This window comes from Nestor notabilis, unplaced genomic scaffold, assembly GCF_000696875.1.
Source record: "Nestor notabilis isolate BGI_N333 unplaced genomic scaffold, ASM69687v1 scaffold6302, whole genome shotgun sequence".
In the NCBI taxonomy this organism is placed as follows: domain Eukaryota; kingdom Metazoa; phylum Chordata; class Aves; order Psittaciformes; family Psittacidae; genus Nestor; species Nestor notabilis.
In genome coordinates, this window is record NW_009919563.1 from 1 (window position 1) to 12295 (window position 12295).

The 12295-nt window shown below is 49.1% G+C and overlaps 2 protein-coding genes across 2 annotated transcripts in view; one reads left to right on the plus strand and one right to left on the minus strand.

Moving 5' to 3' along the window:
* Positions 1-2183: 2183 nt before the first annotated feature.
* Positions 2184-5893, plus strand: MGST3 (microsomal glutathione S-transferase 3). Its single transcript, XM_010010279.1, has 5 exons — positions 2184-2309; positions 3486-3559; positions 4171-4228; positions 5378-5450; positions 5784-5893. Exons 1-5 carry the CDS (start codon positions 2193-2195, stop codon positions 5891-5893), a joined length of 432 nt encoding a protein of 143 aa, XP_010008581.1. The 5' UTR covers positions 2184-2192.
* A 1123-nt stretch (positions 5894-7016) lies between these two features.
* Positions 7017-12295, minus strand: part of ALDH9A1 (aldehyde dehydrogenase 9 family, member A1) — a 9151-nt gene continuing 3872 nt past the window's right edge. The window contains exons 6-11 of the mRNA XM_010010280.1: positions 10981-11121; positions 10095-10283; positions 8394-8481; positions 7903-8044; positions 7233-7345; positions 7017-7122 (exon numbers count right to left, since the gene is read on the minus strand). Of these exons, the coding sequence (XP_010008582.1) occupies positions 7028-7122; positions 7233-7345; positions 7903-8044; positions 8394-8481; positions 10095-10283; positions 10981-11121 (768 nt within the window). The 3' untranslated portion in view covers positions 7017-7027. The remainder of the gene's footprint in view (positions 7123-7232; positions 7346-7902; positions 8045-8393; positions 8482-10094; positions 10284-10980; positions 11122-12295) is intronic.

Genomic DNA, 12295 nt, shown 5'->3' on the forward strand with positions numbered 1-12295 from the left:
GGGGAGGGAGCTCAGGCAGAGTGAGTGCTCCGAATGCATGCTTATTATGTGATTATCCTGATAGAAAAGAAAATACAGCGGGCGCCGTGACCCTCCTCCCTGACTTCCCCCGGGAATAGGCTTCGGGGGGAAGTGACTGCAGGGTGAGCGGGGAGCTGCGGGGCCTTGCCTGCACCCCGGCATGGTCAGCTTGCTTAGAGCCTGACCCTTCCCGTGGGGCTTGCAGACTGCCTGTGGAGCAAAGTCTGCGTGCTCGTCTGCTGACAGAGGTCAAAAGGCTCTCCTGGTTTGAAAGCTTGAGCTTTTGTCAGGTAGACCAAGCAGAACCCAAGCGTTGGGTCTGCACAGGGAGACTTGCTGAGGTTTACTGACTCATAGTAACCGTAGTGTTATGGCAAACTTGGTGAAAACCCTTAATCTGGAGTAAAGGCACCCCCAGGAGCAATTCCGCTACAGCTCTGTCAGTGCTGTGTCACGCTTCAGAATCTCTTGGTCGTGTGGCCCTGGCCTGAAGCATCCCTGCACGGAAGATACAAATTCATTCTTGTGCACCATGCCAGTGCTTGTCAGCAGAGTCCTTGCAGCTGCAGACAAAGGCAGCTGAAGAGCTCGAGGGACCAGAATCCAGAAACAGGCACTAGGCGTGCAATCAGAGAGAGGCTGAAAGTCCTGTTGACTTTGGAGTGCTTAATGCAGCTTCAAATTACTAGAGCAAAGGTTTTAGGTAGTTTTATACCAACAGGGTAAGAGTAGCAGCTTTATAATACACCTGGCTTAATGCTTGCTGTGGTCTTTGCTGCTAAGATGAAACTCCATACTGTAATTTAGCACTGTGAAGATAAAGTGCCTGGTTCTTGCTGGCTGGCAGGTGTTCTCCACCAAACTGTAATTTGAAGGGGTAAATGTGACCATCAACCTGCTCTATTGGGTGGGAATGTGTTCTATATCCACTGTGCCATCTGTCAGGTGCTAAGCTCTATTACATGTGCATGCAGCTGGCTTTTCTTCGTTAATTTAGGATTTCAATGTTCTTACTGATAATGGTTTATCAAACTTCATGTGGACAAAGCTATCTGTTGTCTTCATCTTGCTCTATTGAGAATAATTCCTTTGCAAACGAGAAATAAAACCCTCTGGTGCCTAAGATCCCTCGGGGGTGTGGGGAGGGAAGCTGGTGCTGCTGCAGTAGGAAGGCTGTTTGCACCAGTTCCATGAGGTGTCCCATTTTCACACACACACACACACACACACACACACTGGCGGAAAGGCCTGGTGGGATAGTGCAGGAGACACCAAAACCTCATTATATCATGGAGGCACCAGATGGAGATAGGTATCAGCTGGGGTCTGGCTTGGAGAGGGAATCATCTCCATGCTGGAGAAAGGTCTCTGCTGTTTTCTGCTGTCCTGGCCAGTGCCTCTTTACCAAAATGGTTTGGTAGATATTGCTACTGTGGTGGGGTTTATTATTGGTTTATTGTTGACCTTAGCAGTACAAACTAACTGTTCATGTAGCCCAGCTCTTTTCAGCTCAGGGGATTTCTGAGCCACTGTGTGTTTGTCTGTATTATAATTCCCAATTTACCTCTTATTCCCAGAGCTTGTCTAGTTTCTCCTTGAGTTTATGAAAACTGCCTGCATTGGCAGCATCCCTCAGCAGGGAGTTCCACAGGTCTGTTTCTCACTGCATAAAAAAACACCTGTTTTGTTTCAAATCAGTTTCCTGGTTTCGTTTGGTGGCCCCTAGCCATGGTGTTGAAGTGGCCATGAACAATCAGTTCCTGTCCACCTCTTCAGAGCATCCCTGCAGGCACAGCACTGTCAGTGAGTTGACAGGATTTAGCCAGCCACAGCCAGAGCTGATGGAACCTACTGCTGGCCGTAGTCATGCTTTGAGCCAGAGGCAGAACTAGGGTCCTCCATACACCACCTCTCACCACTTATGCCATTTTAAGGCTTACTTGACAGGAATTGCTCAGAGAGCCCTTGGGTTTTGCTGCTTAATAGCCAGACACCAAGAGAAAATTCCCCACCTCACCGTTTTTCTTTTCCTTCAGCCAGTCCCTGTGCTGGGAGGTCTTGGGTCCATACTCAGCAAGTCATACACACACATATCCGCATGTAGTGAGCTGCCACTTCTCTAGTCACAGCCTGAAATAGTAACAAGCTCTCTTTCTCTGACAGCACTAAGCATGGCTGTTCTCTCCAAGGAGTATGGCTATGTCATCCTGACCGGGGCTGCCAGCTTCTTCTTGGTCATGCACCTTGCGGTGAAAGTGGCCAAGGCTCGCAAGAAGTACAACGTGGAGGTGAGTGCTCAGGCTGAGGGAATAGGAAGGTCAGAGCCAGTCTGCAGGGGATGTTGCATAACCTAGGTGACACCTTGCTTATTTTGGGTGACTTGCCAACATTTCCTGCCCCACTACATGGATGTAGAAGGGGAGCTGCCATTCTGGCTTTCCAGACTGGAGCACATGGCATGACAGAGCTTGGGGTTTGGGACATGAGGTGCTTGGCACCAAGCCGAGCCAGCTGAAAGCACAAGGCTTTGAGCTTGGAAACACTGATGCACAAGAAACCACACATCCCTCTTTCCCCTGCAAAGAAGGCTGATGCAGCATTTGGGGCAAAGGGATAATAGTGGAACAAAAGTGACAGGAGGGTTTCTCAAACTCAGGGGGAGCATGTGAGCCCTATCATACGAAGTCTTTCAAAGTGACCTTACCTCACCATCTGTTGAGGAGCCTTTTGAGCTTGGCAGGGCTGTGGGCTAGGTGAGGGCAGCCAGTCCTGCCCATGAGTCAGGATGATGGCATGCAGAGGCTTCTGTGCCACTTGGCTCCAGCACAAAATACTCCTTTATGGGGAGTCACAAGCAGGAGTGGACACAAGGACAGCCCTGGGCGTGTGCTGCAGGCCCCGGTGCCTGTTGGGGTGACACCACTCCTACTGCATGAAGTCAGGGTTACAGCAAATGTACCCAGTGCGTATGGTGCACAGAGCACTGGATTTCAGACTTGGGTGAACTTCTGCAGCCAAGTAGCAGCTGCAGCTGGCTGCCCAGCTCTGCAGTGGTAAGGGAAGCAAGTGTCCTCCCAGGGCTGTTCCTGGGTGATGGGCTGCTGCCAGCTCCTCAGAGGAGACATGGGGGCACATCTCTGGTAAAGCATGCTTTGTTCTCTCCAGAGATGGGATTTAAACAGGGAGGTCACATCAGTGCCTGGCTATCTTCTGTACAAAGCAGGGGACAGTTGGATTGCTCAGGGAGCTCAAGAAGCAGCCTGGGACAAGCAGCATTTTCAAGAAAGTATTTGTGGGCCACAGGGCAAGAGACAGGTTCTAACTTCCCAGTGCAAGTCAGTCCTGCAAGCACTTGGGCTTCCGGGGGAAAGGTGCTGCAGGGCATGCTCCACTGTTAGAGAACAGGCTCCTGAGCCCAGGCTGCACTTGCTCATGTTTTGCTGCTGGTTTATTCTTTTTGGCAGTATCCAATCATGTACAGCACAGACCCTGAACATGGGCATATGTTCAACTGCATCCAGCGTGCACACCAGAACACGTAAGTACCATGTATGTGTGCAGGCCTTGGAAACAGACCAGATTCTGGAGCAGGCGCTACACCTAGAGACTTGGTGCTGCCAAATGCTTGAGGTTCAGCCTCAATGCTTGAGGAAGACACTTCTGTGTAACACTTAGCAGTAAGGCCATGCTGGCTCCTTACCATGCCTTAAACCATGAGATGGGGCTCCTCTTCCAAAGTGTCTGGCTCTTTGCCTCCATGGGTGGATCTAGACACAAAACATATTGTTTCCAGAGAGCCCATCTCAGGGCTGCTCATCTGTTGTGCTGTCCAGGTCTACCTGGGGAGAGGCCTACATCCAGCTACGGTAGACCAGGCTGCAACAGCACATCAGACAGTTGCTGGAAGGAACAACTCCTAGGTTAGCTGACAGTAAGTGGTACTTAGCAGGGGCTTAGGGCACAGAAAGCCTGTGCATGCTCAGATTCCCTCTTTCCTCTGTCTGTGGCTGCAGCATCAAGCATGGAGATTTGTACAGTCAGGCCCAACAGAGACCTTGGCAGGGGATGCTCACAACTTCTGCGTTTCCGGAGTTTGCTCTTTGTAATGCAACTTGAGCACAAACACAACCTCCTTGCTTTTATTTTCAGGTTGGAAATTTACCCTGTCTTCCTGTTCTTTTTAGCCACTGATGGAGTCTTCCACCCAGTAAGTGACACTGCAGTGCAGGTTTGCATGACTGAACTTTGCTCTTGCTCCCCGATTTGGGAAGGGTGTAGGGCAGTAGGCCAAGCTAACCCCTCTAGAGGCAGCAGGCAGCTTCACTAGCCATGTCATGCTTCACAGCTGTGCCCCTTCTGAAAATGTAGTTGTAGGGGTCTTGTGTAGAAAAATCACAAGTATTTAATAAACTCGTTCCTGCTACTTCAGGTATTAGACCTCTTTCCTACCCCTAAGGCTGCCTTGTTAGACAAACCAAAGCATTCAGAGTCTCCACTCCATGAGTGGAAGGGTCCCTCCAATCCTGCCTTGTTTTTCCAAGCCCTGTAGGGTCCTGCTGGGCTTACAGTAGTGCTACCCAGCAGCTGGTTGCATGGATGACAAGAACACTTCTTACCCCCTATCTAAACACACTTTCATGAGGTGTTTATCTGATAAGAATAGATGGGGAACACTGATCTTCCCACTCACTGCCACCATCAAAGGAGGCATATGAAGGATCAAAAAAAGCCTGGATTATTTTTCACTGAAAGATGTATACAACTCAGTAGGAGGCAGGCATGTGGGAGAGGCCAAAATTGGTAGCTCTTTCTTTGCCACCAAGAGACAAATCAGGTCCTTCTTGAATATTTCTTTTCAGAGAGGGAAGGAAGCAGCACAGGCACATCTGGCAAACTGGAGCCACACTGCAGGAAGCTCCAAGTGGAAATTTGTAACACCCAAAACAGAAAAACATTTTGGGTGTGCATCTCCTATAGGCAGTGAAGTGGGGCTTGGGACAACAGCTGCCTCCAAGATCCTGGCACCTGGTGTTGCTCATAAACTGAACAGTGCTGCTGACTGTATGGCTCACCCATTTCTTGCTTGGGAGCAGCTGTGCTGCAAGAGCAAGGCTCAGCAGCACATTGCATGCTCCCTCCCCATAGATGTTACGAAGGTGACTCCTCCTATACAAAACTCAATCTAGCATGCTGCATCAGTCACTCAACTCCCCCATGCTGACTCCCAGTTGTCCTAGCAAGGTCAGGACCCTTGCTATAATTGGTGGTTACTTCTTTGAAGCAAGGTGGCTAAAACACCTAAGCACATGCATGCAGCAAATCTCCAAAACCTTTAATGCTTCTGCTTTCTCTCTAGCGGATTGCCACAGGGCTTGGCCTCACCTGGATCCTTGGAAGACTCCTTTATGCCTATGGTTACTACACAGGAGGTAGGTCTTTAGTCTGCAGCACAGAACAAGTGCTTGGAAACTCAAGTCTCCCGCGGTGGCCTCAGAGCTTTTTACTCCAGCTCACAGCAAAGAGGCAGCATAAAGCTTCCAGTCAGGGTATAAAGAAAGGGCTGCAGGTCCACAGGCTGCTAATGCTGCAGTATAAAAGCACTAGTCTAATAATAGCACAGACTGAAGATAAGTACATGGCCTGAGCTGGTGCCTGCTGGTTTGCCTTGTGATTTATCTCAAGTTCCTACTTCCTCCTTGAGTGTGGGCTATTCCTCCCGTGACGGGCTGCTGAACTGACCAAACATGTCTTTCTCTTTTCAGAACCAAAAAACCGCAGCAGAGGGGCCATTGGTTCACTTGCACTCATTGGGATGGTGGGCACAGGCATGTATTCAGCTTTCCAGCACCTCGGCTGGATCGGCAAGAACTAACTGACATCATAATGGCTACCTGAGAAACGAAAGGGATTTTTGGTTTGTTTTCTTTTCTTTTAGAACATTTCCTGGTTTCTTGGTTTTGTTTCTTTTTTTTCCTTTCCTCGTTCAATAAAATAAAGTTGCCAATTCTGTATTTTCACTCTCAAGTTACAGAAGGTCTTCTTAAGTTTTGCAGAATGCCAGAACAACTCTGGGTTTGTAAACCCACAGAAACCTGTCTCACGCAGAGATGTTCTAGCTTTCATCATTTCAGTGATCAAAAAGCCATCTTGCAACTTGTTTAACCCATACAGCAACAACCCTATTTAGAGACCTCTCAGTTCATGTCATGATACAAGAATATGTTCCAAACAGAGTTAATATTTGACTGCTAAAAAAAAAAAAAAAAAAAAAAAAAAAGGCTGCTGGCAAGCATTTAAAGTTGTTACTTAATCATATTTATAAAGAAGAGTAAGCCTGTAAGAAGGAAGTGAAATAGCATTTGTTTAAGAGCAGCAGGACTCTAACCTATGCTGGATCCTGGTTGTGCTCCATACTCCTCTGTCTGTGGGGATGATTCTCAAGGCCACGCGTGTCCCAGGTGGCAAAAACTAGACATCCCCACACTAGCTTGTTCCACCTTGGAAGTAAGGCACAGATGGCAAAACTTGTATTATGGGAGCTAGAGGAAATGAACAATCCTACCTTTAAGACTTCTGTGTAGACAGAGACTAGATAGAGCCTGTAGCTACAGGGTATCAATGTCCAAGAGCTTATATGTGCATTGAGTAGGGTCATACCTGTTAAAAGTTGACTGAGGGCAGAAGGCAATGGGGTTTCAAGGCATGCTGCATGAGAGCCTGTGCAAGACCTCTGCTACTGATAAGCCTCTGGTAACACCTACTTAGCTGAATGAGCGGCTGCTGAAAGCCGCACTGCTACCTCCTACTCAGCGGTTCCCATCTTGCACCAGGCAGGCCCTTTTATGTTCCCTGTTGCAGGGGCAGGGTGGCTAAACACTGCTCCAGCACTGTCCCCCCTCCCAGGCACTTCACTTATTTAGAGCACTTTATTGCTGTGTACATGATTCCTATCTCTGTCTGACAAGCAAGAACTGGTTGATGCTCCCTTGAGCCAACCCCAGAGCCACTAAAACACTGATTCCACATCACCCATCTCCACACAGACAGTCTTCAGCTGCGAGTAGTACTCAATGGCTGCCCGTCCATTCTCTCTGCCAAATCCTGCAGGGACAAGCCAGAAGTGAGAACACAGCTACATGCAGTACCACATACCATTCATACTCCCTCTAACTGGCATGTAGTCAAACCAGGGAAGGTCAAACACAGCTCACCTGATGCCTTGTATCCTCCAAAAGGCAGCTCCACAGGGCTGATGTTGTAGTTATTAATGAAGCACATCCCAGCCTTGAGAGCAGCCACTACCCTGTGAGCCTTCTGGATATCCCTGCAGAAAAGGGCAGTTTAACAGGATCCCTTCCCATTTATGCCCTCCCTTCCCTGCCAGCTAACAACACATCACTAGAGAAAGGTCTGCAGGTCAGTGGTTTTCAGAGCCTGACCTGCCCTACTCTGTCTTTGCCTGCTCAAAGGACACATCACCTATTCCCAAGGATATTCAGAACTGATTTGAAAAGGCAGGACAAGGACACCAGCAAAGCAGACTATAGCAAACAGCCAACAGCTGTCTTTGCATGCTTTCAGCAGCATAGCAGGCTCCTGCTGCACGTCGCCTGGAGATGCAGGAAGGCAGGCAGCAGGCCAAGCACAGGCTGAAAGGAGTCTGAAGAACAGCTGGGCCCACCTAGCCCTTCAGAAAAAAAGTGGGAGGAGATGCATAGTCTTATAAAGTTCCCTCTTGGCAATCCCTTGCTTCAGCTTTTCTGGAAAAGGATATCCATGCCTATGCCAGGCACCGAATGATGAACATTAAGTTGTCACAATATTTCCCTTCTTCTTCCCTCCCTAGACTGCTTCCACCCCAGCCATGCTTTCCAGTCATACCTGGTGAAGACTCCACCTGCCAGGCCAAATTTGGTGGCATTAGCTCTTTCCACAACCTCCTCCTCTGTGTCAAATGGCAGAATGGACATGACAGGCCCAAAGATCTCTTCCTTCACACATGTCATATCATCTGTACAATTCCCTGGAAGAATGGCAGAGCACATGTGCTTCAAGAGGAGGATCTAATTGCACAGCCTGTGCATTCAGTAACCCACACAGCCTTCAAGCCAGCACTCAGCACTGCACAGCCCCCCCCAGCTTGGCTAGCAGAAAAGCAAGCCCCATCCTGCATCTTAAGGCAGCAAAAGCACAAATTGCACGATTCCTGTAAGACCCTTCAATAGCAGAGATTTCTCTGGATACCCATATGAGTGTCTGTCTACACTGTGGACATACACAGAGACAGGTTACACTGAACACTGCTTTCTCTAGAAGAAACTCGGCAACATCCTCATAGAAGACTGCATTATCATGAATAGAAAGGATCATACCTAACACACAGGGTCGCATGTAGTAGCCATTCTTCAGTTTTGGGTCATCTGGAACATACAGGTCCCCACCACACAGAACCTCTGCCCCCTGAAAAAGAGCCAAACAGAAGGTAGGCAGGCACATCCAGGAGCATCCTGCCCAGCTGCCATAGCTCAGAGCTCCATCCAACCTGATCCTGAATGTTTCCAAGGATGGGGTATCTACCACCTCTCTGGGCAACCCATTCCAGTGTTTCACCACCCTCACAGTGAAGAATTCCTTCCATATATGTAGTCTAAATCTACACTCTTCTGCCTTAAAACCATTATCTCTTGTTCTGTTGCAACAGTCCCTTCTAAAAAGTTTGCCCCCATCTTTCATATAGCCCCTTTTAGGTACTGGAAAATTGTTATAAGGTCTACCTGGAGTCTTCTCCAGGCTGAACAAGCCCAACTCTCTCATCCTGTCTCCATAGCAGAGGTGCTCCAGCCCTCTGACCATCTTTGTGGCCCTCCTCCATGCTTGCTCCAAACATCCTTCTTACGTTGGGGAGCCCAGAGCTGGAGGCAGGGTCTCACAAGAGTGGAGTAGAGGGGCAGAATCCCCTCCCTCAAACTGCTGGTCACACTTCTTTGATGTAGCCCAGGATACAGTTGGCTTTCTGGGCTGCGAGTGCACACTGGGGTCACAGTAACTTTTCATCCACCAGTACCCCCAAGTCCTTCTCCTCAAGCCTGCTCTCAATCCCTTCATCTCCCAGCCTGTATTGATACCAGGGTGTGCCCCAACCCATACGCAGAACCATGCACTTGGCCTTGCTGCACCTCCTGAGGTTCACATGGGCCCACTTCTCAAGCTTGTCCAAGTCCTTCTGGATGACATCCCATCTCTCAGGTGTGTAAACTGCACCACTCAGCTTGGTGTCATCAGCAAACTTGCTGAGGGTGCACTCAATCCCACTGTCTGTGTCACTGATGATGATATTCAAAAGTACTGGTCCCAGTACAGACCCCTGAGGGATACCCCTATCACCAATATGCATTTGGTCACTGAGCTATTGACCACTACCCTCTGATACAACTATCCAATTCCACATCCACAAAACAGTCCACCCATCAAATCCATCTCTCTTCAATCTAGAAAGAAGGATGTTGTGGGAGACTGTGTCAAAGTCCTTAGAGAAGTCCAGATAGACAACCACCATAGCTCTTCCTTTGTCCATTGACGTAGTCACTCCATCATTAAAGGCCACTAGGTTGGTCAGGCAGGACTTGCCTGACCTTGGTGAAGCCATACTGGCGGTCTCAAATCACCTCTCTGCCCTCCATATGCCTTCACATAGTTTCTAGGAGGATCTGTTCCATGATCTTCCCAGGCACAGACAGGTCAGTAGTCCCCAGGGCCCTCCTTTATAACCTTCTTAAACATGGTTGCACTGTTTCCCTTTTTCCAGTCACCTGACTGCCATGACTTTTCAGGTATTATGGAGAGTGGTTTGGCAACTACATCAGCCAGTTACCTCAGGATGCTGGGATGCGCCTCATCAGATCCCACAGCCTTAGGTACCTAGGAGCCCAAGACACTTACCGAGTAATTCAACCACAACAGAGAAATAAAAACAGCTTAACTGGAAGGCATGGGGCAGGAAAGCAGCTCTGGACTGTTTGTCTAACAAGAGAATGATATTTCAGGGCAGTCACAAGGCAGCATCACAATCTCACCTGCTCCTTTGCCTGCTTGATAAAGCCCTGGACACGATCCAGGTGGGGCCGGTTGATGAGGGCTCCCATCCGCATGTCTTCTAGAAGTGGGTCTCCAATTTTGATTTTTTGTGTGCGTTTCACCACCTCCTTTGTGAAGACATTCAGTATCTTCCTCTCCACAAATACCCGGGTGCCATTGCAGCACACCTAAAATACAGGACAGGTGGTTCAGTACAAGACATACAACAAGCACTACACAATCCTTCTCTGTTTGGGTCCTGCTACAAAGGTTCTCAGAAAAGTTCCTCCACAGCTACTAAACCAGTTAACTTGTCCCTGGGAACAAAGAAGACTAGATTACCCTGCTGCTCATGACTGCACCGAATAGTCCATGCTGGACATAGTAGTACTGATGCCACCAGGTGGCAAAACTGCATCAAGTCACCAGCAGAAGAGAACTTCAGCTAACTCTTCAGTTCCCAGAGATGAACCTGGTAAGCAAATTTGCCAGCAGGAGTTCAAAAAACCTGCAGTACATGTGGAGATCCCGAATTAGGACAGAGTCCCATAGGGCCATGGCTTAGTGCACGAGACTGGAACCTGCTGCCCTTCCAGAGGACACCAGCACAGAACAGCTGCTCTGAGCTGGATACTGGGTGTTAGAGAAGCTCCACTTCTGGGAAAGACAGGGCATCAGCTAAGACACACTCTGCTGGGACACTATGCACTACCTTCTGAGAGGACATCCCTTCTGATCCTTTGTGATACTGTACAGGAAAAGGCACGGCAAGATAGGAGCTTCAGGGCATCCCTCACTACAAAAGGCCACAGGCTGGCTGTGCTGCCCAATCTTGAAACCCTTCACCTCACTGGGGAGAATCGTTCCTGCCCCACGGACACATACCTCACCCTGTGTAAGGAAGTTGGCCATGAGGGCTCCATTCACAGCATTCTCTAGGGCACAGTCCGAAAAGATGATAAGGGGGGATTTGCCTCCCAGCTCCAGGGTGACTGGTTTGATGCCTTTAGCTGCCATCTCCATGATCTGAGGGAAACAAGGACAGAAGAGACAAGAGACCCACTGGCAAAGGGAAGGCTGGTGGAATGAGGGAAGAGAGACCCAAAAAGTGAGTTCCTGAGGGCCCTTCACCAACAACAGAAGCAGCACAAAGGGCAAGCTGGGTTTCCTAGATGTGTGTAGTTCAAACTGGAGATGGTTTCAGAGGGTTTGATTCTTGTTATTTTCCGAAGATAAAACCAACAAAACCTGAAGAGTCATTTACAGGAAATCTTGTGCTCAGTGTAAGCTGAGAACAGCTGCAGATGCATCTGTGTCACTGCACCCACAGGTACACACATGTAGCAAGTGTTCAAGGGCAATATTTCACAGAATCATAGCATGGTTTGGGTTGGAAGGGACGTTAAAGCTCATCCAGTTCCAACCCCCTGCCATGAGCAGAGACACCTTCCACTACACCAGGTTGCTCCAAGTCCTGTCCCACCTGGCCTTGAACAATGCAAGGGATGGAGCAGCCACGCCCGCCCCCAGCCTCTCTGGGTAACCTGTGCCAGCACCTCACCAGCCTCACAGTAAAGAATTTCTTCCTAGTATCTGATCTAAATCTACCCTCTTTCAGCTTAAAGCCATTTCCCCTTGTCCTGTCACTACATGCCCTTGTAAAAAGCCCCTCTAGATTTTTTTGTAAGCCCCCTTTAGGCACTAGAAGCTGCTTTAAGGTCTCCCCAGAGCCTTCCCGTCTCCAGGCTGAACAAGCCCAACTCTCTCAGACTGCCTCCATAGCAGAGGCGCTTCAGGCCTCTGATCAAACCTGCGGCCCTCCTCCAGGCTCGCTCCAACAGGTCCACATCCTTTTTATGTTGGGGAGCCCAGAGCAGTACTCCAGGTGGAGTCTCACCAGAGTATAGGGGGAGAATCCCCTGCCTCTACCTGCTGGTCACGTTCCTTTTGATGCAACCCAAGACATGGTTGGTTTCTGGGCTGCAAGCACACACTGCCGGGTCACATTGAGCTTCTCAACAACCAACACCCTTAAGTCCTTCTCAGGGCTGCTCTCAATCCAGTCTCTGCCCATCCTGTAGCTGTGCTTGGGATTGCCCCAACCCACATGCAGGACACCTTGCACTTGCCCTTGTTAATCTTCATGAGGTTCCCCTCTTTCAGATCAAATTTTTTTTCTAGGAGCCTTTTTACTACTGCT